General features: G+C 37.0%; 3 protein-coding genes and 1 pseudogene across 4 annotated transcripts; 2 read left to right on the forward strand and 2 right to left on the reverse strand.

Annotated features, from left to right (window-relative positions):
- Positions 1-712: 712 nt before the first annotated feature.
- Positions 713-9805, reverse strand: LOC131785166 (E3 ubiquitin-protein ligase CHFR-like). The gene is made up of 15 exons (XM_066162854.1): positions 9681-9805; positions 8868-8964; positions 8706-8751; positions 6309-6372; positions 5926-6012; positions 5753-5829; positions 5247-5381; positions 4782-4804; positions 4407-4482; positions 3421-3505; positions 3180-3244; positions 2412-2542; positions 1602-1667; positions 998-1082; positions 713-760 (listed from the first exon to the last, which is right to left on the reverse strand). Exons 1-15 carry the CDS (start codon positions 9790-9792, stop codon positions 713-715), a joined length of 1197 nt encoding a protein of 398 aa, XP_066018951.1. The 5' UTR covers positions 9793-9805.
- A 58-nt stretch (positions 9806-9863) lies between these two features.
- On the forward strand, positions 9864-12957 carry LOC131768941 (large ribosomal subunit protein uL15-like). Its single transcript, XM_066162531.1, is given in 7 exon segments — positions 9864-9989; positions 10487-10644; positions 11964-12115; positions 12619-12674; positions 12676-12750; positions 12753-12780; positions 12783-12957. Coding segments are annotated over 7 exon segments (723 nt in total). The 5' UTR covers positions 9864-9878; the 3' UTR covers positions 12926-12957.
- Positions 12958-13133: 176 nt separating this feature from the next.
- Positions 13134-17327, reverse strand: LOC131768937 (E3 ubiquitin-protein ligase TRIM71-like; annotated as a pseudogene).
- A 6411-nt stretch (positions 17328-23738) lies between these two features.
- LOC131768934 (tripartite motif-containing protein 2-like) lies at positions 23739-27303 on the forward strand. 2 transcript variants are annotated; one of them, XM_066162887.1, is made up of 2 exons: positions 23739-25484; positions 26674-27303. In XM_066162887.1, the coding sequence occupies exons 1-2, from the start codon at positions 23774-23776 to the stop codon at positions 26700-26702; spliced, it is 1740 nt and encodes a 579-aa protein (XP_066018984.1). In that variant the 5' UTR covers positions 23739-23773; the 3' UTR covers positions 26703-27303. The 2 variants fall into 2 exon arrangements, with proteins under 2 accessions (XP_066018984.1, XP_058940618.2); XM_059084635.2 differs by having other exon boundaries at positions 23739-27303.
- Positions 27304-27654: the final 351 nt, after the last annotated feature.

Genomic DNA, 27654 nt, shown 5'->3' on the forward strand with positions numbered 1-27654 from the left:
TTATTGAGACATCCCAAACAGCCAATTCCATGACAGCCCCATAGCAAATGGCAAAATGCCTTTTGACAAACTGAACCTAAACCAATATTCCCACTAAAACACACGTTGACTCTTTGAACACTAAGAGTAAGCAGCACCTAGTTTTCTCCATAGAGTGGTACTGCTGAATCATTCATTAGGATCATGAAAATAAAGAAAAAGGAACACCAATCTAAGAAGCTTTGATTGTTAAACAAAATCTCCTTGCCAGTACCAAATGAAATGTGTAGAGAAGAGTAATGAGAATAAGGATACTGATTTTAGGGAGCAGAGGGTTAACCACTGTGGGAGACAGCTGATACATGTGTTAATGGAACACAGAGAATCTCGATTCTCCATGCAAGATCATATATAGGTAGCAGTACTGCAGGCAGTAAAATTTTACCTGTTACTGCCTGAGAGGGAGAACATTTACACATCTCAAACTTACACTTCTGGGCAGGAATACTTGCTGTCATTGAATCAGGCCATCTGTGTGGCATTGGATGAAGACAGCACTGACATAGTATGTGGATCTGATCATGAGTACATGTGTAGTCAGGTGGTGTCACACTTGTTGATGCACCTTTCAACCAGATTAGTAAACTAGAATTCATATGAAGAACAAGATTCAGCATTCATTTGATTACAACCAGGGAATATAAAAAAAAGCATCTGAGTTTAGAGCATTGATTCAAGCCTGGGCCTCTTCAGAACCAGTTTTTTTGACAACCTGATTTCCCTAATCATACAACGGGTATAACGGTGTTACATGCACATCTGGTGAGAGTTCGGTTTTTTACACCTCTAAAACATGGTACAAAGTCTATCTTCCTGTTGCTTCTCATCTCATGGGATAAACATTGGAACATCTTCCAAAATACCAAGCCACCCTATCGCATGGAAAATTAAGTAACAGCATTGACCTACACCTATATCTATCTCATTCCTGATGCCATGTTCATTAACTTACACTCACCTTCACTAGCAGTACTGGCCATAGCTGTTCAAAAGTGGTTGGGGAAATGTATCCAGGACAGAGACGACCGTTTGTTGGAACAGACCTTCATAAAAAGAGTTAAATTCATAACAGTTAACTTCAAAAGAAAATGTAACTTAAATGGCTTAGTTTATGTGATCACTGAATAAAGGTTTGCTTGACTGTTTTCATAGCATTTAGTGCAAACTTACATTTCTTAAAGGAGTCACCTGAGTGTTCACAATAAACGTAAATTAAGAAAACTAATGTAGTTTAAGTTTGCCGTTGTTGATCCTTTTAACACACCTTTATCCTTCGCAACCCTCTCTACACCTTCTAGCTTATTCCTACCTTTCCTACAGTTTTGTTTTTTGTCTTATAGTGACATTTTGAAGTATCCTTCAAGTTAAAGGTAGTTTTTTTACAATGCAAAAAATAACTCAGAATTGCATGGCCTGATGGCAGGTTCCCAACTACTGTGGGTTTATTGCAACCTCTTTCTTTGCCATGTAACTATTTTCTTATTTTTATAAACCTCACTGTATGCCATCTGTTCACCCATTATAGTGAAAACCAAAAACAATTAATTTGTTTCTAAACTAACCTAATTAAAGAAGAAAATCCAAATAAACCCCCAACAATGAAGAAAGGCATGAAAGTTGCACCTCTGCTATAAAATGAAAGAGATAATAATTAAACATGCGTGAGGATTTTGCAGGGTCTTGTTCACAAGAAACCTTGAGTATTTAAAACAAGTTCAAACAGTAAAGCAAAGGATTTGATGTAAAGGTCAAAGAAAAATACTTAATGCAAACATATAATACCTGGTGAAGGCTTTACTATTGTTGTTACATGCAAACAAAGGTTTGCATTGTTGTTGTTACCAACCATACTCAAGCCTTCTTCCCTCATTGAATAACTATGAAACTGCTAACAGGTTCAACTTGATATCTTGATTTTAAAATTCTTCATTTTCATTGAAAATTCCAGATCCATGTCCGTATCTGATCCAGTGACTGTTCACCTCCCCCTACCCTAAAACCAAAACTTAACCCTAACTTGTTATCAGTTACTTGTTGTGGTTGGGTTGTTGTATTATGATGGCTACAATAACTGGGATTTTTTCCCTTCAAAATAATTCAGATTGGTAATTACAAGCGCAAGAACTTGCAGTGTGCCAGTTGTGGTGTCAATTTATCCTTGGTTCAGTTTTCTTTTTTTTTTTCCCTTTGTTTCAAACTCAGAGAATCCATACATTACAATCCCGCAAAAACAAAAGAAAGTAAAATTTTAACCCAGCATAAAATTGAACCACAACATAGCCATCTTAGGTCTTAAAGGCCTCCATCTGTTTCTCCTGTAATTGTATCTACAAAGTAATATCAATAAATAAATATGATAAATTGTTTCATACATTCTATCAGGGTCATCAGACTCACTGCTGTCATCAACACCACTGGCACTACTGTCATCACTCTCGCCATCATCATCATCTTCACCAAAGGATGATGACGCAAACAAACCTCTTATATGTTTTGGTCTTAGCTGAAAAATAATTGAGTGTAGTAGCATAGAAATTCAGTTTACTATGTTACCCTTGACCCTTTACACCCTAACATCAGTATTCATATTCTCCACACTGTTCTCTTTACATTTCCTACGGTGCTGATAAGGAGAATTTGTTTAACAATCACGAGCTTCTAAAAGTGGTGTTCATTTCCTTTATTCGACTGACCTTCACATTTGATTCTAAGGTAACACTGTAAGGAGAAACTAGAAGCCAGTAACTCTTAGAAGTCAAAGGGTTAAATTGAAAGATTGCTTTAGTTACTTATTTCTGGTTTTGATGCAAAATAAACAGAAGAAAATAGAACAAGTTAACACAAAGCAGTTACTGATGACTGAACAAACTGTAAGAAAACTGCAAAATGATATTGTGTCAACTCACTTGATATGAAAGTTAATTCATAACCTTTCACTCCCGAGATTTTGTTAGTAATTCTCTTAATGTCTACCATACAATTCTCATGATTTAAGTTTGGAGAATTTTGTTTTGAATCAACTACTAATCGACTAGTTGATACTTTTCTTTATTTTAATCACTCGTCTGCTTGATGTTGTTTTATTAGGAGGAATTCTGTCTTGGTCACTTATAGGAGTTACAAGGTTAACAGCCACATACCATATCCTCTGTAATTTTATTGTTACTGTCCATTTCTCTTAGCTCTTCTTCTGTTCGCCGTCTCTCTATTTACAGGACAAAATACAAGTACAGAGTAATTACAACTAAAAGTCATTGTCTTTCTTAAGGTGTAAGGATACCTGCTTACTTATCTGTATTCTCCAATATTAAAAACTAAAACATAATAGCTTGCAATCTAATGCCAGTTAAAAAATGTCCTTAAAGACTGCATTTACTGTACCTGGGTGTTCCTTCAAGAATGCTTCTACCAAGTTGTTAATGATGTGGTTTTTGCTAATTCTTTCTTTTTCAACCTTTTTACGACACTAGCAAAAGAAAGACAGGATGGGTTACAAGGCAGTTCAATAAAAAATTGTTAACTTAGCTCTGAAAACTGAAAATGGGTTGTTATGGACAATTAATACCTGTAAAGATAAGTTTCTATTGAATTCATACTGACATGCATACCATGTCACAAAGTTATGATGTAATACTTTCCGACAAAGCTTGAGGAAAACTGTGAGCTTTGAGGAACAGATAAATCCAGGGACAAATACATGAGCATATTTCTGTGCAAATTAGAGCCTATTGTTTTTATTATCCTTCAAATATTTTGAGATGCACCTGAAAATATGTTTACGAACAGCTTAGTGTTTGCTGCTGGTTTAATTGGGGACCTGTATAATCCAGGAGCTATGTTACCTACTCTTTGCAAAAAGGTTGTGGGTTTTTTTTAACATCCCATAAGGACCAGCATAGAGAAAATGCAGGAGATAAGATGATTAGAATGTCTAACCATACACACATGTCATGGCAAAGGCAACACATTCCCCTTCGTTATTTTAAGACCCTGAGCGCCCTGCTCTGGGGCTCAAACCCTCAGCTTCCCCTACAGCAACCTGATGCTCTGCAACATGTGCTCACTGTTAAAATGTTAAAAAGTCCCTCAATCAGATCTTCTACTGGGCACCCTACGGCACAACAACCCTTGACCAAGATGTGACTTGAATATTCCATCACCATGTTCTATGTGCAAACCACAGTCAGAATTAATATATAATTCCAGCCTTGATGTGAGTTGCAGAATGGTTAGATGTACTCACAGATGGAATATCACCAGTCAGGAGAAGTCCATTTACAGCAATGAACAAGCACAATGGATACCAGGCTGTCTAACTCCTTTAATTATTTAACCATTAAAACAATTTGAAAAAAACTTTTACTCACAGTTGGACATTCATTGGAGCGATCCATCCATTGTGAATAACAAGCAGCACAGAATGAATGGATACATGGCTGTAAACTAAAGAAAGTCAGACATTTTGGTGAAAAGTTATCACAAGGCAGATATACCCCTTACTTATAAAAATCATATTTCTTTCAAATTTTATAACTTTGTCAAATCAATGTGTCTAAAATAGACTAATTATATTTTATAATAATTGACATTTATTAAAATGCATGTGTGCCAAGAAGATATTAAGCAAAGAACTTTATTCTGGGGTTGGGGCCTTCTAGCAAATAGAAAATCCATTAATTTTCTTAGTCAAGAGAGAACAACACATTATGCTAATGCATGCATGTATTCATTGATACTCTTACCTCACACAATCATGAAAGATGTCCTACAAGAAAAAAAAAAAGCAATCAACACATTCTAATATTTAGCATAAACACTAATAACTTCTTTCAATGGAATACATCTTTCCAGTGTCATGAGGGAGGGGTCAACAACAATAAAAGTCTCTGATGAGGGGAGAACACTCAAAATGTCAGCTTTTAAACTCTTGACAGAGGCCAATTTACATTATCAACTCAGTTTATAATACCAAATTACCCTGTTACTCTCTCCCACCAACACAGCACCACAGTTTCTTTGGAAACCTACCCTCTTTATTTAACAATTAATATATATAGTAGTTTAAGGAGGGTCAAGAAAGGAACACTCAGTAAGGAAGACTGGTACAGAAGTAAAAATCTTCAGAAGTTGGCATATCTGCAAAACACTCAGCTGGCTACAAAACAAAAACCTTTGCATGTGGAATGATAAAATCTTAATAACCTTACTTGGCATATACTACAAAGCAGAGTATCAGCAATGGAGTTATGAGGAAGAAGCTCAGGTTTTTTGCTACTGGAAGCTCCCTCTTCACTTTCTTGATGCTTCCTTTTTGACACAGGTCCTTCATCTGTATCTCCAGCCTTAAATGTACATTTTAGCTAACAGTTAACTGTAGTACTTGTGCTTTCAGACTGTTCCTACATGCAGATGTAAAATAATTTGCTAGTGTATTAATTTTTACAAGGACAAAATGACAAAGCCTAAAACAATTTTTCAATAGTGGCCTTGAATTATGTGTTTATCATTGATAGTGATTGTGGAGATTAATCAAAAACAGTAAATGTTTTTAAGGTGATAAAAGAAACATATATGGTGCAGTAATAATAATATAAAAATATAATAATAATAATAATAATAAAAATAATAAAATAATAAATAAAAAAATAATAATAATAATACTATAGTAATAATAATTACAATAATAATGCAAATAATATTAATCTTAGTTTACCTCACTATGAGACCTTTTTTGAGAAACAAATGCTGCCTCACTTGGTTTGACATCTTCGTCCTCACAAACATCTTCCTCTACAGATGTATAATATCAAAAATGAATGAAGTCTTGTACTCTATCTTTAACAAAAATATTTCTCATTAGACAACCTGAGCAACACTGTTACTTACCTGTATCATTGTCATACTCCAAAGTGTTATCTAGTAATTCTGCTTCTTCTTTCAAAACCTTTAAATCTTGAAAAACAAATGCTATATCTAGAAAAATAGAGACATATATGGACACTTAACCCTTTCAATCGCAAGATTTGATTGTTAATTTTCCCCTCAAGCTGCTTTACATTTCCTTAAAAAATGATTACAAGAATTTGGTGAAAGATCAAAAAACACTTCCACCTGATAAAATTGAGTATTCTCATTACCTGTTTTTTGGATATGTATGCCTGGATATCATATGGAAAGGTTTCATGTTACATGAATTTACCAATTTATTATATCTATGCAGCAAAGCTACATGAGAGTCTTTTTTTTTGTATCTAGGAAAAAGCATTTACCACTTCCAGGGTGATCCTTTCGATGAACTATTTGTACTTGGTCATTGTGATTGATCTGTATTTTCTGTAAGAAAAACATCTCATTAATGGAAGACTAGGATTTGTAAAAAAAAAAACAACAACAACAAACAAATGTACACACTTTAACTACATCATTACATTGAAGTGTCAAAATACATATTACTCAATGACAAGAAGCATAACCATAGAAAAACTGCAATTAGCCTAATTTGCACCAAGTAAGGTCCTCACAGAATAAGTAATCAAGGCTTGAATAGCAACTGAACCTTTGCTTCCAGATGGGTATTACATATCACCTGAGAGTGGCATAGAGGGTTCTTTGTTCCCAAAAAGGGAAATTTAATACAGATAAAAACATTACCCACTGATATTCTAGGTATCTATGCTCAAAACTTTCAAGAAAAGCTGCTATAGCCAAATTGTGAAACCAAAACATAAGGTGATAGAGCTTTCTCTGTATACACTCCAAAGATTTGGAACACTTCCCTTGGATTTATGAAAATCTAGTACAGCTTTATCATTAAAGATAACACTCAAGACCTTCCCTCTTACTAAATTTACTAAGAGTAATTCTTCATTACATTTTTAATTTATTGGATTCTACTTTTAAGGTTTATAGCTAGTTTTATTATCTAAGTTTCTTAGAGTGAAGTTGTGGATTTAGAGATAATTTTGTAAAGCATCTCCAACAAGTAGTGGATGTGTGCAATATACAAATGAACTATTATTATTATTGTTACATACAAGACACACAAGGAATAAACAAATCATAACTTGTAGAAATGGGCGGTTAATTAGATGACCTATTATGAAGCCCTGAGGCAATGAATTCACCCAATTACAGACTTGAGGGAGACTTAAAATTCATAAGCTCCAAATTAAAGTCCTGCACCCAAAAACACCGAACCAAAATGTCCCATTTTAAATTTTTAACAGTTACATGGATACAGGACACAAGTGATTTTAAAGTCATGAATTTTAATGTACTGATTACAAACTCTGGTAAGAAAAATATGACTAGATATGTTGTACAAATCTAAAGCAATTCTCTACCAAGGTCTTAAAATTTGGAACTCTCTTCCTGTTTCAGTCACTTGTTTGTCAAATCTTTTTAGCTTTACAACGAAATTGCAAGAGTTTTTACCACACATTTGCAGCACTTATTCCCTTTTTAACTATTGTGTTGTAAGTCAGGTGGCCCTCCCCCATAAGCCCAGTGGCTACCTGGGTCTCCTCACTTTCTATAAATTATAATGCTGTAAAAAAATGTTGTATTGTTAAAAAGGAAAAAAATAAATAATGAATGATGATGAATGATGATAATGATAATATCAGACTGAGTGTATGTAGAGGTTATGTATAAATCAGTTGGGTGTGTGGCTGCAGAGAGGGGTGAGGTGACAGGTTATTAATTCTGTTCAATTGATTAAACACAAAAGTAAGGGCTCCTGATTTCCAAGGTCTCTTTTCTTTCCTCTTTCTTGTTATGTGCAGGAGGACAGAGAAAACAACAGAGGACCATATGTCAGCATCATGACCTCCCATGTGGCAGAATTTACTACCAATAATTTAACTATCAATATAATGATATTCACCATAATTGATCTTCTTATTGGTTATGCACTCTTCTTTTAACCCTTTAACCCCTGAGAGTGACTAGCATATAACTTCTCCCAACAGTATAACCCCTGCATCACACAGTAAGGTCATGAGAATAAAGGAAATGATCACCAACTAAATATTCTCTTGATTGATAAACAAATTCTCCTTGTCAGCACCTTAAGAAATGTATAGAAAACAGTATGAAGAATATGCATACTGATGTTAGGGTGTAAAGGGTTAATACATGTACCTTCCAACTTCTAGTAAAGCTATTGAGATACCAAGTGAAATTTAATGGTTTTTGTTTACATGATTGATTATCGAACTGTTCATCATGATCTGTCTATTTCCCAGACTGTATGTACAATGAGTGGAAGCGCAGTGGCCTCATGGTTAGTCAACTCGACTCTGGGTCAAGTGGTCCAGGTTCGAGCCCTGGCTGGGGTCATTGTGTTGTGTTCTTAGGCAAGACACTTTACTCTCACAGTGCTTCTCTTCACCCAGGTGTACAAATGGGTACCAGCAAATATACTGGGGGTAAACCCTGATGGACTAGCATCCCATCCAGGGGGGAGTAGCAATACTCCTAGCTGCTTCATGCTAAAGGAAACCAAAGTTTAATGCCGGCCCCATGGGCCACTTGGGCCTGTATAAAGGCTTTTTACTTTATATGTACAGTATTTGTCTATCTCTTTATCTCTTTATAATTTGAGTCACTTCCTGTAATTTTAAATTTTGCACACAGACTTCATTAAACTATTATTATATAATTACCTTCTCTTTGTCAATTTTCTTCCCATTCAACAATGATCCATTGGTACTAACAAGAAAACAAAAGCTGTAAGTTACTAACACAAGTTTTAACACATGCAATAGTGTATATAGATCATTGCTGTGAGAAGTTTGCATGGAATTAAAAGCAATTTACTGAGTCACCTAAAGTCTTGAAGCCAAACTGTGCCACCTGGATCTCTTGTAATAGTACAGTGATGACCAGATACAAATTTGCAGCCAGGAAAGCTGATATCACAATCTGTGAGATATAACATTAGATTCAGCTTTCTCTTGCAATGGGTGGGTACAGTGTATGTCATAGCTGTCACAGCTGATACTAACATTGTAGTTGTAAAGCAAAGTTGTAAATAGAGGTTCTGCAGTTTATGACGGCTATGACAGGAGCCTTCTCACAATGCAAACTATTTTCTACGTAAGATCTCTGTGTAGTCCCTTACTGTTCTTAAACAAAGGCTGAGCATTACTCTTAAAGTAAAGTGAACTTTTGTTTCGTCACTGTTTCTTTCATCAAGAAACTGCATGCATAAGGAAGTATAGAGTAAATTACAATGTTTATGAAAATCTTGCCATCTTTTGTTATTGCATTCGAACACTTTGATCGAATTAATTTATGAGAAATTTTTAATTGGTCATTTAGTTCACCATGATTGGAATGCAAGAGCTGAATATTGCTGTGTATTGAATAAACTCACATTCAACAAAACCAAACCAAAACATATTAAAAAGAAATCTTTTGGGTTTCATCGCCATTTTTCCCTTTTTAAATACAAGTACGTATTCCATTTATCTCTAAGTCATCCTTGGAAAGTGATCTGCCCTAAAGCTGCATGTTAACCATATAATATACAGAATAAAGAACCTAACTAGCTGATCGATTTCCCGTGTATACATTATATTAAAGGGTGAAATAATCATCTTTGACATTCGATTGCCTTTTGTACCCTGTTCTCCTACCTTCTTTCCTGCCCAGTGTGATCTGCTCTTTATCAATAAGGACGGGAGGTTTGCTGTCATGGGTGAAAATAACTTGTGCCCAATGGCGACCTTCTTCAAATTTCGACGCCATCTTGTGTGAAAGTGTGAACGTGTGAACTAGGTTCGAGGCCGTGTCACGCTTTCTTTGAGAGTAATCTGGGACCGATCAAGAACAACATGGCGGCCAACATGGCGATTTGTCACATTAAGAAGAATCTAACGGCATTGAGGCAATATCCTCGCGTAGCTTTGAACAACATAAGAGATTTACCTGAAGCATTCAAAGCGGTAGGTATTTTTCTATAGCTGAAAATAGAATCTTTTAGAATACTGTAGTATTACAAAATGATCAGACACGACATACTAGCCCACATGTCCGTCCTGGGTGAAATAAAAAGCACTTGCCGCTTCAAGAGTAGTATAGTACATATCATGGTTGTGTCAGGTGATGTACAATATTCGTGTAGCACCTCTGCGCAGCTTGCACCCTTAGGCAAAATTTTCAAGACCTCTGTCAGAATGCTCTCTACATGGACTTCTCATGCAGCCACAAAATATCCAATTTTAATTAACCCCTTAATCCCAAAGAGTGACTAGCATCACAAACTAAGGTCACGAGAAAAAGAGAAACGATCACCAACTAAAGAAGCTCTTGATTGTTGAAAAATTTTCCTCGACAGCGCCATTGGAAATATACGGAGAACACTATAAGAATTTGTATATTGAACTTAGGATGCATTACTAATTTCTCCTTTCTTGTACATGCAACATATTCAATCAAACAGCAACACCGTAAAGGACGTGGTAGAGGATCTGGACGTGGAAAGACTTCTGGACGTGGCCACAAAGGACAGGGTCAACGAAATACAAAACCTAGGCTTGGATTTGAAGGAGGCCAAACACCTCTTTATCTTCGTGTCCCAAAGCATGGCTTCAAAAACATGTACGTGTAAACATATATATATTTCCAAAATAGAGGTTAAATGATTTTTGGGAATTGCAGTGAAAAATTTTTTTGCTTATTAAGCTTTTGACCCCCTAAGAGTGACTAGCATCTACTTTCTACAGTACATACAACATCACCCCTGAATTAAACAGAAAGGTCCTGAGAATAAAGGAAATCATCAACAACTAAAAATGTTCTTAATAGCTAAACAAATTCTCCTTGTCAGCACCTTAGGAAATGTATAGGGAACAGTATTGAGAATATGCATACTGATGTTAGGGTGTATAGGGCTACAGAATTTGGTGATCTTCTACACAAAATGTCAGCAAGCAGAATTATTACTTACTTCATCTCTTCAGTTCTCCTTTTAAGTATTTTTTATCCATATGTAACTTCCAAACAGCTGTGATATGGGTAGATGAGGTAGCAAGAATTTCATAGAAAACCCTTCTTCTGATAATAGTGAATGATATAATTGAAAATCTAGCATTGTATAACATCAGATCTTTGAAAGATAGGCACAAAGAACATGTCATAAATTAACTCTTTAACTCAGTCATATCTAATACTGTGTGCCTAAACTCCATCATCTGCTACTACCCAAGAACATTCAATTTCATAGGTAGATACAGCTTAGAAACCAGAATAATTTTATGTTACCAAAAAAGTGCACTAATTGTTTCACAAGCACATTTATTCCATCCATGTCCAATTGCTACAATGTTTATACAAAGTTTTTTATATTCATTTTATACTCATGGAATTTTTATGTTATAACTTGAACTTTTTATAAATTTCATGCAATTCAGTCTTAAGAAGATGCAAATTTTGAATATTTTGATACACTATCTATCTATCTATCTATCTATCTATCTATCTATCGACCAATCTATCAATCTGTCTATATAAAGGTATATATCTATAAGTATTTATCTGTCTAGTATCTATATATCTCTTGATTACCAAAATGTTATTTACATCAAATCACAAGTGATATGTGGAAAAATGACTTCACTGTATGCTTTGATATCATACTTTAAAAGAGGGAGAATTTGTAATATTTCATTTATTTAATATCTATCTGTTAACCCTTTAACTCCCAGAAGTGATTAACCTGTAGCTTCTCCCTACAATATCTATACATTATTTAGCAAACAGCTGATGAGAATACTCAAACTTATGAGTTTAAGTTGTTATCTTGATCTAGCACCAAATTCTCATGACTATTAACAACGAAATGTGCAGCAGCTAGTGGGGGGAATTAGATATTTGAAATTAAAGTTAATTTATTGTCTTTGTCCTATTTTGACTTTCAGATACAAAATGCATTATAGACCTCTGAACTTAAACCGCCTTCAGTTCTTCATAGACAGTGGCCGTCTAAACCCCAATGCACCCATTACCATGTATCATCTTTGGAGATCAGGAGTTACTGGAGGAAGAATAAAGGATGGGGTTGTATTGCTTGGGAGGGGTAAGTAGTTCAGCTGCTCTACTTTTATGAAAATGATGCTTTTTTGATTGCAGCAGGATTAATAGAATTTTCTTTAGACAAGTGATGCCTTCCTCTTTCCTATCTCAAGAATCTATTTCAATCTCCAAGAATTATAATTGGTACGTTTTTGACCAGGGCCGAGTTGTTCAAAGCTGGGTTAAGATAACTTGGGGTTAGAGTGAAATTTGATTTCAGATCTGAAAGCTTGAAGAGCAAATTCAGTTTATTTCTTTTTGACTACAATTTGATAATTGAATGCTCTAAAAACAATGGGTAAAATTATTCCAAAACGGCTTTTGAACAGAAATATAGAAACCTGGATTAAAATTTAACCCTGGGTTATCACTAATCAGCCTTTGAACAACTTGGCCCAGAGCTTAAAGTGCCATTAAGTGAGAGCTAGTAAGATATTTGAATGCTGCAAAGGAAATGCAAGGAAATAAAAGTACTTTTTGACACATAACTTGTTTTTATCTGGCAGGGTACAACTTGGTTCCAAGCTAAAGTTGATATCGAGGTTAGCAAAGCATCAAAAAACTGCTATAAAAGCCATTGAACGACAGGGTGGAAAAATTACATGTGCTTATTACAACAAACTGGGCCTTCGTTTTTGTTACTTAAACCAGAAAAGTTTGAAGGGAAAGGATTCCAAGAAGAGCTCGTCCTAATACAAAGTTAATGGAATATTACACAAGTGTTGAGAACAGAGGATACCTGGTGGATCCTGATGAACTTGAAAAGGCCAGGCAACTTACTTACAAACTTGAAAATGAAGTGGATTAATGCAGAATGGACTTACTTGTAGTGGGGCATTAATAGGGTCTGTAAATGACGTTTTACAATATCAAATAATATGTGAACACTAGTTACATGTAAATAATAAATACGTTCTCTAACACATATCCCATATGGCCTGTAGGAGCTTTACAGGCAAAATTTGATATTGACTTCCTTCTCTGTCACTGTGTGGAATTTTCAAATACAGATCAGGGAGGCATTAGCATTTGCGTGATACGTACTTTTTGATTGAGAGCTGTGAACCAAAAGCAAATATCGTAAGCTACCAATGTTCAAAGTTATTCACATAACTAGTGGAAGGTATGCAGGAAAACACAAGTGACTTAGTTTTAGTTTGTATCTGATTGGTTGAGATTGTGGCACAGGTACTCTAGAGCAATTTTTGAGAAAAGTGGGGAAAAAACCATTGTACTCCTGTCAATTACTTTGGACACACACTTGAAAATTGCTCTAAGATCTGATGAAAGAACACTACCTGGATGTATGACAGTGTTGTTTGAAGCTTTTGTACTCCTTGTGGATAAAGTGCCACAGACTCTCTTTTATTTTTTCCTCTGTTTCATTTCTACTGCATTTCTTCACTGGTCTCGTACTTTGATTCATCTCAGTGGCCTTAATCTTTCCTCTTTCCTTATTATTTGGGAACATGTAAGAGCAGGCATGAGGCACAAGACAAGGGTAATCAAATCTAGGCTGATTGGCCATGGGCATCTCTCCTCCCCCCTTATTTTCTTTTAAAAGAAAAGGACTTCAATGTGATTTGAATTTTCAGGACCATATTTTTAGAAAACTCTCAGGGGGTAAGAGTTAAGGTCACAATGTGGAACCAGAAGTTTATCACCATGTTTTTTTGTTCTGGATTTGAAACTGACCAAGTAACAAATCAAAGAGTTTGTGTATCCCTTACAATTGGAATGGCATAAATGTATGATGTCATTTCATTTCCTTTGGTTCACAACCTGATGATCAACAGGATGATGTGTTTAACTCTGTTTTTAATTGTATTCTACTGTCCTTCTAAACTAATATTAAATCAAACAGAAAATCAGCATTTTTGTTCTTCATGGTTTTAATTTGTTAGAATACATTTGTTGGTTATGTCTGGACATTTTACTTCTCAGATTGTTACAATCTTGAATACTCTAACCTCTGTAACCTGTTCCAGGTTTTCACTTTGGAAACAGGTGAGCAAGAACTACTTCATTTTTTATTCTGTACTGCTATCATGTTTGCCACGCATCCTATTTGTCACACCCTCAGTTATCTTAATGAAAGCATGGAGCAGGCTATGATCTCTGCAGCTTCTTTACTTAACTATTGTACATGCTATAATGTTACTTATTATCCAACTGCACAAAGAAAGTAAAAATAATGTGCAAATAAAGCACAAATACCCTGTAATGTATGGTTATTTGGACTGTTTTTATTTTGTACTGTAAAAATACTTGTTTTAACCAGTCAGCTGTGTGCACCATGCATCTCTATCCGCTTTGCTTTTCTCACCTTCTGAGAAATGAACAGAAAGACTTGACAAAAAAAAGCAGTTGGATAGTAAATAACTTATTAGATGTTTTGGTGTGTAGTATTGCTGAGTATTTTTATGAGTTGTGTAATATTTTGATGAGCCCGTAAGGCAAATCAAAATACAATGATCGAGTAAAAATACTCAGTGATATCACATACCAAAACATCTCATTAGATACTCAATTGTTCATTCTAAATCCTTAAGCAGCCCCTTTTTTTCTCCACCTACTGTATAACTCTAAACTTTATACTTTACCTATGTAGAGGCTGTCAGTCACAACATTATTCAATTATAACAAATATGCATCTTCTTGTAAAGATTTTTCACAAAAAGATTTAGGAAATGGAGCAAAAATAATCTAAAAATAATAATATACAAGCAACAGCTGATTTCAGTCAAGAACAACTATCATCAGCAAAACCCTTCTGAGGGTAGCTGCAAAAGTTTCTTGAAGATTAATTAACAATTACCTGATCTGAATCAAAATCATCAAGGTAAGTAAATTGATTGATGTTAGGCTACAGCAGGAAGGGGGGAGGGAGAAATGTCAAATCTACTCATAGATATGAACACAATGGTGCAGGACATCTGACACGACTATCCTTCCATTGCTCAGAACAGCCATGGAGACTGGATTACCCAAGAATCCAATACCCTCTCCTTTTATCTCAAACTTGGTCAGAAACTTTCCATTCAGAGTATCAAGAAGTTGAACTCTGTGATTCAATTTGTCACAGATCATCAATTGTTGTGCCTTGTCAACTGATAAGCAACATGGGTCATTGAACTGCTTGTTTCCCACCCCTTTACTACCATAACTGTTCAGTAACTTCCCTTCCCTATCAAACGTTTTGATACAATGGTCACCCCTGTCTGACACAAAAAAATGGCTCCTGTATTGAATACAGTGACTGGGAGAGGTGAGCTGACCTTCACCGATTGTACGCAAAAGTTGTCCACCAGGAGAAAATATCTTAACTAATTTTTCATTGCAATCAGGAACAATGATGTTTCCATCACTGTCGACAGATAAGCCACAAGGCTCTGTGGGACAGATATCAGGATTAGAGTGGCCATGAAAATGGCTCAGGTACTCACCCTCCCCAGTGAAACATTGAATTCGCTGGTTACCACTTTCTGCCACAACAATATTGCCATTTGCATCAAAGGCTATCCCAGAAGGCATGTGAAATTCCCCATGTTTATTTCCCTCTATACCAAAAGATCTTAAGTAAGTTCCATCACTACTGAATACCTGAACCCTATGGTTACCAAATCAGACACTGCAATTTCATCTCGTCCATTTACTGCCACTCCCAATGGCTCATTAAACATTCCATCAGAGGAACCTTGTACTCCAAAAGATGAGACGGGTCTGAACTGTCTGGATTTGGCTTTAACAGTAAAGGGACTTCCATGAACATGCTCACCATTGACTTTCACTGATATTGGTTTGCAATACCAACAATCAATACAATACATGTAACTTATCTCGTAGGTTCCATCTCTGTTATTTTGGATTCGTGTATCCAGCATTCTTGAAAAATATGAAGAGTCCTCAACATCCACAGTGACACAGTCACCCTCTTCATAACACTGCTCACCCTTCCTATTTCTCGTTGTCAGCACAAGATTTGCATCGAGCCCTCTGTAAAATTCAGACACGCCTCTTCCATTGACGCATGACAGGTGCGGTCTCGTCTTTGTGGGAAAATACTTAAAAGTACCAATGTTTTCATCGCTCAAACTATCGAGTAATTTTTTATTAATCGCGAAATCGTACTCCAAAAAAGGTACGCTGCTCGAAATAGCTGGGTCGTTGAGTTCATCAACTTGCTCCTTTGCTCTTTGTTGTAACTTTTGATCGATATATGGGTTGGGCCGTATGATTTCAGCATCTGGGCTCTGTTTCAAAAGCGTTTCTGCTATTTCAATCGCTGTTTCGGTGATTGTCAACTCGTTTTCGCTTATTCCAACTTCAAGACGCTGGAGCGACTCTTCCGCCCGTTTTTTTTTTTTTTCACTTTTTGGATCATCTCCTTTTTTTTCGCTTCGATGACTGATATCATTTTATCAGCAGATTCCTGAACGCTCCTCTCTACAAAGGCAGCGTTTCCATAAATCTGAAAGACATTCTCGTCAAAATGGCTCCTTTTACTCTTTATTTTCTGTAATCTTTCTTTCTCAGTCTCAATCAAAGACTTCAATGCTATTCTGCGTTCATTTGCAACTTCTTCCAAAAGCGACTTCGCGTGGCCGTCATGATCTATCAAGGCACAAGCGTTGCAAATGGCGGCTTTACAGATCTCACAAAAGAGTTCGAGCTCTTTTTTTTCGTGTCCAAGCTTTGGACAAAATATTGATCGCTTCAAACTTCACTGATATCATGATCTTTAAATTCTTTGAGGGCCAACACGCGGTGCTCTTTATTAGCTCGGATAATGTTATGGGCGGAAACACACTCGTCACACCAGAAGGAACAACAATAGAAACAGTATGAACTTTGAGCGCTTCTCTCCTCGCAATTTCCACATCTTACTCCTAAAGTATCACATTCTTTGATAGCCAACACATCTAGCAAGCTGCTAATACGAAAGTTCGTGGGCAACTCTTCGAAGTTTCTACTTTTTGGAACTGCACTCTCTCTTCGGCAATCTGGGCATGTGATGATATCATGACGGCCACTCGTTCCTACAATATTCTTCAAGCAACGAAGGCAGAAACTGTGCAAACAGGGGAGCTGTTTTGGATCACTCAATGTATTCATACACACAGAACAGGATACTTCTTTGTACAGATTGTCTAGCGAGGTTTTTACATCCATGGTCGAAAATTCACCGATTACCTTGAAGTACAAACAAAGCTGACACGAGGATTCTAATATAAGTTGACATGCACATAATCGATGACCTATTAAGGATTTCATTACCTTTGTTTTTTTTTTTTTTTTTTTGAAGGTATGTCATGCAATGCCCCTAAATTGTGTGCTCTTTGTGTCCAGTTAACAGGTTAAGATCATTTAGGAGTGGTATATTTCACTGCCTCTGTATCTTCTCAACTCCAATGGGAGAAAATCGCGAGAAACCAGCAACAGTCGAACATGTATTAAGCCGTCACCCGGTCACCGCACTCGGCGGGCTGACCGCTTAAGGAGGCTCCACAGGGTTTTTGCTCAATGTTAGTGCGCGCGCCAGCGTAATGTTTTTCTAGAAAAGTTTTATGTTTTCGCATTTCAAGGTCACAAAAGCCGTCAATAGGCGATGGGTAAGGTTCGCACTAACGTTTTCTGCAGTAAATATAATATAATCAAATTGATGATTTGTTTTTGCCCTTGATTTTCTTCAATTTGCTTCGGTGAAATCTCTCTTTTCTTCTTTTTCTTTATTATTTGGGAACACGTAAGAGCAGGCATGAGACACAAGACAAGGGAAATCAAATCTAAGCTGATTGGCTATGGGCATCTCTCCTCACCCTTTATTTTCCTTTAAAAGAAAAGGACTTCAATGTGATTTGAATTTACAGGACCATATTTTTAGAAAACTCTTAGGGAGTGGAAGATAAGGCCACAACGTGGAACCAGAAGTTTATCACCATGTTATTTTGTTCTGGTTTTGAAAATGACCAAGCAACAAATCAGAGAGTACATGTACATGTATAATGTCATTTCATTTCCTTGGTTCACAACTTGGTGATTAACAGGATGATGTGTTTCAGTCGGTTTTCGATTGTATTCTACTGTCCTTCTAACTGATATTAAATCAAACAAGAAAATCAGCATTTTTGTTCTTCACAGGTTTTATTTGTTAGAGTACATTTGTTGGTTTTGTGTGGACATTTAACTCCTCTGATTGTTACAATCTTGAATACTCTAACCTCTGTAACCTGTTCCAGGTTTTCACTTTATAAACAGGGTAAACGGGAACTACTCTCTGTTTTTTATTCTGCATTGCTATCATGTCATGTTTGCCACACATACTATGAAGGCATAGAACAGGCTATGATATCTGCAGCTACTTTACTTAACTATTGTGCATACTATAATGTCACTAATTATCCAACTGCACAAAGTAGAATACAAATAACACATGAATAGACTACAAATATCCTGCGATATTGTAGTTATTTGGACTGTTGGTTATTTTGTACTGTAAAAAACCTGTCTAACCAGTCAGCTGGGCACACTGACTTTTTGTTGTGTAGTATTACTGAGTATTTTTATGAGTTGTGCTGTATTTGATGAGCCGGTAGGGCGACTCAAAATAAAATCCACAGGTAGGGCTGGTCAAAATAAAATCAATGAGTAAAAATACTCAGCAATACTACACACCAAAATGTCTAATAAGATATATATACTCAATTGTTCATTCTAAATCATTTAGCAGCCCCTTTTTTTCTCCACTTACTCTATAACTCTAAACATTATACTGTATCTATATGGGGGCTGTTAGTCACAATATAATTCAATTATAACAAAAATGCACCCAGTTGTAAAGATTTATCATAAACAGATTTGGGAAATAAAGTAAAAGTAATCCAAAAAATAATCATATGCAAGCAACAGCTGATTTCAGTTAAGAACAACTATCATCAGCAAAACCCTTTTGTAGGAAGCTGCAAAATTTTCTTGAAGATTAATTACCATTATCTAATGTGAATCAAAATCATCAAGGTAAGTAAATTGATTGATGTTAGGCTACAGCAGGGGAGAGGGGGATGTCAAATCTACTCGAAGATATGAACACAGTGGTGCAGGACATCTGACACGACTATCCTTCCATTGCTTAGAACAGCCATGGAGACTGGGTTACCCAAGCCTCCAATATCCTTTCCTTTTACCTCAAACTTGGTGTGAAACTTTCCACTCGGAATATCAAGGAGTTGAATTCTGTGATTTAATTTATCACAAATCATCAGGTGTCCAACCTTGTCAACTGATAAGCAACATGGGTCATTGAACTGCTTGTTTCCTACCCCTTTACTACCAAATTTCTTCAGAAACTTCCCTTCCTTATCAAACATTTTGATACCATGGTCACCCCTGTCTAACACAACAAAAATATTATTGTTTTGAATACAGTGAATTGGAAAGGTAAGGCAATCCCCACCAATTGTTCGCAAAAGCCGTCCACCAGGAAGAGAGTCTCTAATTAGTTTGTTTTGGCAGTCAGTAACAATGATGTTACCATCGCTGTCTACAGATAACCAGGAGGCTTGTTTGAACTAGAGTTTGCTAAAAAAATGGCTCAGGTACTTACCCTCCCCATTGAAAATTTGAATAAACTGGTTACCACTTTCCCCACTATAATGTTGTCATTTTTACCAAAGGCTATCCCAGAGGGTGTTTGAAATTGTCCCTGTCTATTTCCTCTTCACCAAGATCGTAAGTAAGTTCCATCACCACTAAATACCTGAACCCTATGGTTACCAGAATCAACACTGCAATTCATTTCATTCGTCTTCACTGCCACTCCACTTGGCCCATTAACATCCTTTTGAGGAACCTTGTTGCCAAAGACAAGACGGGTCTGACTCTCTGTGTTTGCTTCAACAGTAAATGACTTCCATGAACATGTTCACCATTGATTTTCACTGATACAGGTCTGGTGTACCAGTTTTTACTGAAATGTAATCTTGTAGGTTCCATCTCTGTTATTTTGGACCCGTGTCTCAATTTCTCTGCAAAATTGAAGCTTCCCTCTGTACCACGGTCACAGAGTCACCCTCTTCATAACATTGTTCACCCTTTCCGTTTTTCGTTGTCACCAATATGTTTGCCTCAAGCCCTATGCAAAATTCAGAGATGCCTCTTCCACTGACGCATGACAGATGTGGTCTCGTCATGGGGGAAAATACTTAAAAGTGCCAATGTTTTCATTGTTCATACTTTCGAAGAACTTCTGATTTTTCACGAAATCGTACCCCAAAAAGGATCACAGCTAAAGAAGCTGGTCGTTAAGTTCATCAACTTGCTCATCAGCTTCTGTTCTAACATTTGATCGATAATTTGTTGGCCGTATGATTTTCAGCATCTGGGCTCTGTTTCAAAGCGTTTCCGCCATTCAAGCGCTGTTTCGGTGGTTTTCATCTCTCGCTCATTTTCGCTTCTTTAACCTCAAGACGCTGGAGAGACTCATTCGCCTGTTTTTTCACTTCTTCGATCATCTCCTTTTCTTTCGCTCGATGACTGATTTAATTTTATCAGCAAATTGCTGCACGGGCCCCTTTTCTAACTATACAGCGTTTTCTCGAATATTGTGCACTTTTCGTTCGTCAAAACTGGTTAATTTTTCTCTTCATCGTCTGTAATCTTTCTTGTCTCAGTCCTCAATCGAAGACTTCAACAACTTCCTCTGCGTTTCATTTTGCAACTTCTTCCAAAAGTCGTCTTGCGCGTGACCGTCGTGATCGAGCAAGGCACCTAAGCGTTGCATAACACCCCTGGCCCTGGCTTCACAGATGACTCCCGCTTGGAAGTCTTTAGTTGTTTGACGTAGAAGATTATTCCAGCTACTCTTTTCTTTTTAGGGTCCTAGAGATGCTTTGGATCACTTGAAAACTGTTAACACGGATCGCTTCAGAACTTCACTAATGTCTTGATCCTCAAAGTCTTTGAGGGCCAACACGCGGTGTTCTTTATTAGCTCGGATAATGTTATGCGCGGAGACACACTCGTCACACCAGAAAGCACAACAATGAAAACAGTATGAACTTTGGGCGCTTCTCTCCTCACAATTTCCGCATTCACTCCTGAAGTATCACATTCTTTGATAGCCAGCACATCTAGCAAGCTGTTGATACGAAAGTTGGTAGGCAATTTTTCGAGGTTTCCACTTTCTGGGACTTCACATTCTCTTCGGCAATCAGGGCATTTTATGATATCACGGCGGCCACTCGTTCGTAGAATATTCTTTAGGCAACGAAGACAGAAACTGTGTAAACAGGGGAGCTGTTTCGGATCATCAAATGTATTCATACACACAGAACAAGATACTTCTTCGTACAGATTATCTAGCAAGGTTCTCACATCCATGGTCAAGAATTCAATGGATTACCTTGAAGCGCAAACTGAAGCCGACACCTGCATTCTAACATTGACTGATGTGGACATGACCGATTAAAATTTAATTTCTTTGTGTGGAAATGCGATTTGAATGTATGTGTTGGTCGTCTTTTGTCTCTTTGAATTAAGTGTTCATGAACCATTTCCTCGCAAACTCTTGGTTTCAGAACCTATTAATTCGTTCGAACCAAACAATTATAAAACAACAACCTAAAACGTCATATTTTTAAGAATTTACGTTTTGAAATGCTGACTAAAGACTCATTGAAAAAAAGCGTTTTTAAAATTTCAGCAATATTTGCAGATCTCCCCCTCCTCAATGTTGCGTTATCTTTCATAACCCTGGCTAACTGATTCCAAATCGTCTCCGTAGAAAAACTATTTATTTCATAATGAATAAAGGGGGTAAGTTTCTAAAGAACTGTGGTGTGGAAGAGTGTAACAGAGTAATTTTGTATTATCAACTGAGTTGATAACAATAAAATTACCCTATTTATTTATATATATATTGAACGAACAACTGTGAAAATACATTGTTCGTCCAATCATGGAAACGGAAGACAGTCATCCGAAGGAAGGCAACAAATGGCTTCCAATCTTTGAAATGTGTCGATCAGTGAGAAAAAATATCAGTATGTATATATATATATATATATATATATATATATATATATATATATATAAAACATAATTTCATGGAAAGTTCTTGAACAATATTTGGTTCACTCGTTCTCTAACTCTAACTCGCGATTAAGAATCGTTTTGTGCTCACTTTCCATGGAATAATCTCTACATCATCATATGATTCCTTTACAACAAGGGATATTGCCATACAATATTTCAGACTGGAATTACTGTTAAGACAGCTTCCTTTGCTTGTTTAATTTGTCTTGACATCCTCGCAATTCAGGTATCCTTCTGACATTAAGACTATTCAGGAGGAGCTTCAGCCGGCGTGGAGCCCAGACGGAGGAGAGAGCATTTGAGCGTTAGGCGTTTAAGTTGGAACAGTATACTCCGGACTCCCTCCTCCCGTATGTGCGCCTGCCGCACAGCATAGAGGACACGTCATGTTATCATGATTTCGTTGAAGGTATGTCACGCAATGTATCTATATTGTGTTCTGTTAGTGCCTAGTTAAGTCAATTAAGAGTGGTATATTCCACTTCCTCTATATCCTTTCAACTCCAACGGGAGAAATCACGAGAAACCAGTTACTGTAGTTCTCTTAAAGGGCAGCCCTCTGTCCGTAAACTTTATTAGGAAGCACACCTATCGAAGGGAACGTCGAACTGAAAAAAGCTAACACGTTTAGGACAAGGCTGGCAGAGATAAAGCAGAACTTTCAGAAAAACTAAACAAGACGTTTTAACACTAGGAAGAGTTATTGCACGAAAAATTTAAGCATAAGTGACTAATATTGTAAAGCTCTAGACGCTCATGTATGGGGAAAACTTCCTCCAAAGTTAGTACAATATATTATAATACTGTAGTTTCTTCATAAACAACCTCTTTCCATATAATCGAACAGAAATTTCGAACACGCGTTCTCGAGGTGCTATATAGAAGAGAGCTACAAACTTCAAAATTTAAGACAGCTGTATTTGAAATAACTCGATTTCAGGTCTATTAAAGTAAGTAATTAAATGGTTAATCTGCATGGATGGATTGTGTTTTGTAATTATGTTCTGAGCCAAACGCTGCAGGTTGCCAGATCTGTTTATAGGTTTACTTCTTAGTGACCAACCGTCAACCAAAATGTATTAATGCACGGTGACTGAGGCAAACTCGTTCTCAACATAAATTTTCTTCTCACTACGTAAACGATGGGCTCTATTTGTACTACATCTGTTCCGAGAGGCAAGCAACTGTGCGAGATTCAAAGAAAACTGTAAGTTTTAAGGAAGAAGTAAATGGCCATGGGGAGAAATATGAGCATAGTTTCGCGTCAAATGAAGGATACCGTGTTTATCATCTTCGACGCAATTTTTCCAGCGCACGGTATCTAGAATCGAGTTTTCAAACGAAGACGTTCTTCGTAAAAGTTCAGAAATTTGGGAATGTTACATGGGAATACGTCAGGACCAGAGAATAAATTCCCTTGTTTAGGATAATCCACAGTTCTGCATAGGGCATATTTCGTTACATGGCGTGTCTTAGCCAATCAAGAAAAATAAGATTGCATGTTCCATGTCACATGGATATTTTGACTTAAATTTCAGGCTTCGAAAAAGTTGGCTAGTCTATCATGGATGTAAGAACCTTGCTAAACAATCTGCACAGAGAAATATTCTGTCCTGAGTGTAAAAGCACATTGGATGAACCAAAGACGCTACAATGTCTACACAGTGTCTGTCTCCGTTGCCTGAACAACATCTTGCGAACGAGTGGCCGCCGTGACATCATAAAATGCCCTGAGTGTCAAAGGGAAAGTGAAGTCCCAGAGAGTGGTAATCTCCAAGATTTACCGTCTAACTTTCGCATCGTCAGTGTGCTAGACTTGAAGGCCATTAAAGAATGCGATACTACTGATGTAAAATGTGGAAATTGCGACAAAATAAGCGCTCAAAGTTGGTACTGTTTCGGATGTTGGACACTCTGGTGTGAAGATTGTATCTCTGCTCACAACGTTATCCGGGAAAACAAAAAACACCGCGTTTTGGCAACTCGAAACTTTGAAGATAAAGACTTTGAAGAAGTTTTAAAGCGACCAGCATTTTGTTCCAAGCTTGGACACGAAAGGAGAGAACTTGAATTCTTTTGCACGATTTGTGGAACCATCGTTTGTGACGCTTGCGCCTTGACACATCACGACGGTCACGACAAGATACCCTTGAAGCAAGCTGCAATTGAACGAAGGGAAGAATTTAAGTCAAAGATTGAATCTAAGAAAAAAAGATTAAAAACAATGAAAGATGAAATGAGAAATTTCGAAAAAGAGTGGCCTGAAATTCAAGAAAACGCTGCCTATGTAGAAAGAAGCGTACAGAAGTTTGCTGATGAAATTATCTCAGTAATCGAAGCGAAGAAAGAAGCGATCATCACTGAAGTGAAAGAGTCAATACAGTGTCAAGAGGCTAGACATAGCGAGAATGAACGCGAGATAAAAATTACCGAGGAGGCTCTGGAACTAGCTGAAACACTTCTTAAACGAAGCCCAAACGTTGAAATTGTTCAGCCTAACAAATTCATAGACAACGTTTTGCAAAATGACCCAGCAAAAGTGGTTCAAGATTTCGATGAAAAGAGTGATGACTCGGATGTCTTCGGTGACTTCTTGAAAAATCAAAAGTTTTTTGATTATGTGTGCAGGAAAACCATTGGTACTTTGAAGTTCTTTCCCACCAAAACCAGACCACATCTGTCAGATGCCACTGGAAGAGGACTCACTCAAGCGTGCGAAGGGCTGAAAGCATATATAATTTTGACAACTAGGAACAGAGAAGGTGAACAGTGTTACCAAAAACATGACTGTGTGACGGTGGTGGGTGGTGATTCATATTCTGAAAAAGAGCTGGAAACACAAATCCAAGACAACGAAGATGGAACCTATGAAATCAGTTATTTTTCTGAATTCAAGCGGCATGGCTTTAAGCCAACAGAATCACTCAAGATACAAATAAACGGAGAGCATGTTCATGGAAGTCCCTTTGCCGTCAGTGTTGATACAAGAAAGTTCAGTCCCGTCATGTCTTTTGGACAACAAGGTTCCTCAGAAGGAATGTTTAATGGGCCATGTGGGGTGGCAGTAAATGAACGCGATGAAATTGCAGTGTCTGATTCTGATAACCACAGGGTTCAGGTATTCAGTAGTGATGGAACTTACTTAAGATCTTTTGGTGCAAAGGGTGATAAACAGGGGGAATTTCACACGCCCTCTGGGATAGCCTTTGATGCAAATGGCAACATTGTTGTGGGGGACAGTGGTAACCAGCGAATTCAATTTTTCGGTGGGGAAGGTGAGTTTAAGAGTCAGATTGTTAACAGCACAAGTCTTGATCACTGTTTACCAGAGTCTTGCGGTATATCTGTAGACAATGATGGCAACATCATTGTTCCTGATTGCCGTGAAAAATCAGTTAAGATATTTTCTCCTGGTGGAAAACTTCTGCGTACAATTGGTGAGGGTCAGCTCACCTCTCCCAGTCATTGTATTCAATACAGGGACCATTTTTTTGTGTCAGACAAGGGTGACCATCGTATCAAAACGTTTGATATGGAAGGGAGGTTACTGAACAGTTATGGCAGTGAAGGGGTGGGAAACAAACAGTTCAATAACCCATGTTGCTTATCAGTTGACAAGGCAGGACGACTGATGATCTGTGATAAATTGAATCACAGAATTCAGCTTCTTGATATTTCGAGTGGAAAGTTTCAGACTAAGTTTGATATAAAAGGAGAGGGTATTGGAGGCTTGGGTACCCCAGTCTCCATGGCTGTTCTGAGCAATGGAAGGATAGTCGTGTCAGACTCCCTGCACCATTGTGTTCATATCTATGAGTAGATTTGACATTCCCACCCCCCACCCCCCCCCCCTTCTCTCTGCTGGCTGTAGCCTAGCATCAATCGATTTCCTTAGCTTGTTGATTTGGATTTACATCAGATAATTGTTTGTTACTCTTCCAAAAATTGCTGCACCTACCCACAAAAGGGTTTTGCAGATGATTGCTCTTAAAATCATGACTTGTTGTTGCATATGTCAGACAGGGATGACCATTGCATGTAGGGGACATTTCTGAATAGGTTTGGCAGTTAAGGAATAGCATACAAGCAGTTCAATGACCTGCGTGGCTTGTCAATTGACAAGGTGGGACAGCTGAAGGTCTATGATAAACTGAATCAAAGAGTACAACTACTTGTTATTCCAAGTGGAAAGTTAAGAACCAAATTTGAAATAAAAGGGAAGGGATGTTTGCGTACCCCAGTCTCTTTAGCGGTTTTGAGTGATGGTAGGATAGTTGTGCCTGACATCTTTAACAAATGTATTTAGATATTTGAGTAGATCTAGGAATCAATCCCTGCTAAAGTACAACTCAAGAGAGGGATTCATTCTTTCTTGTATAGCATGAATCGTTTCCCTTTTAACTTTTGGAATACTAAACAATTAACTGTAAGCAGACATCTAATATATTTTATCCATATTTCCAGCTATCCATGACCATGTCTTGCTGCCCTGAGATTTAATTTTCCTTTGAATGTGTTGAATTGTAAGTTGTCATTTTAAATTTAATTTTGCAAAGCTGTGCCTTTGGAAAACAAAACAATGGTTGCCCTGATTCTCTGGTCTCAGAAATCTGGGGGACAAAACTTTTAGTAAATTTCAACAAAAATTATGATTATGATAAGTATTGTTAGTATGTCATTTACTATCTTAGTGCTGTTTAGGAGTCCTTTTTAACGTGTTTCTAGAAGGTAGCTAAAGGTAGCACCTTTTACATACAGGGTTCATCCATATCTATGGTGAAAACAATGACACACAATTGCACGTTCTATGACATGAGTAAAAATTGTGATGAATTAGTTGCAGGAAATATTCAAGATTATTAGTACGATTCAAAGACCATGTACAAAAATAGGTTAAAGCACAAATTGTACAATAGAGAATATGTTGCAGGCTGATTAGATCAGAATTTGCTTTGACCAAAGTAGCCAACATTTATGCTGTAAGCAAGCATTGACTTTTAATACGAACTGTTTTGCGACATCAGTAAACATTTTTTTTGAAGTAGTTACAAAGAAGAATTAAATTCAAGGTTGTAATACATAGGAAAATAGAGAATAAATATAAACTAACACATTTTATTTCCAAAAAGAAAGTATATAAAATTTGCTCGTCTTGATGACTAAGAACAGCTGAGAGATTGGGAAGAATTATTGAACGATCTTTTCAAAAATTCACTGTCAAACAAAGCGGAAAAATCCCTTCGCGTCCAAAATCATGCCAAAGTGAAATGAAGTGAAATTACATAAAAGTGATGTCACGAGATATTCTGGTTTCTATGGATGCATTGAAAAAAGTCAGCCGACTTGTAGGCCGTCTTAAATTCTCATGTAGCGATGTCTTCGCAAAATCTTGTTTTGCGGGTCTTTCGACAAATTTCCGCTCAAGAACGCAGTTATGATTCCTGT

The sequence above is a fragment of the Pocillopora verrucosa genome, chromosome 2, assembly GCF_036669915.1.
Source record: "Pocillopora verrucosa isolate sample1 chromosome 2, ASM3666991v2, whole genome shotgun sequence".
In the NCBI taxonomy this organism is placed as follows: domain Eukaryota; kingdom Metazoa; phylum Cnidaria; class Anthozoa; order Scleractinia; family Pocilloporidae; genus Pocillopora; species Pocillopora verrucosa.

Coding starts and splice junctions, on each gene's coding strand:
- LOC131785166 (XM_066162854.1), bottom strand. CDS start 9,792: ATGGCGTCGAAATTTGAAGAAGGTCGCCATTGGGCACAAGTTATTTTC. Junction 6,373..8,705: donor AGAAAATTGACAAAGAGAAG/GTAATTATATAA, acceptor TTTTTCTTACAG/AAAATACAGATCAATCACAA. Junction 761..997: donor GGCCAGTACTGCTAGTGAAG/GTGAGTGTAAGT, acceptor TTGTATGATTAG/GGAAATCAGGTTGTCAAAAA.
- LOC131768934 (XM_059084635.2), top strand. CDS start 23,774: ATGGATGTAAGAACCTTGCTAAACAATCTGCACAGAGAAATATTCTGT.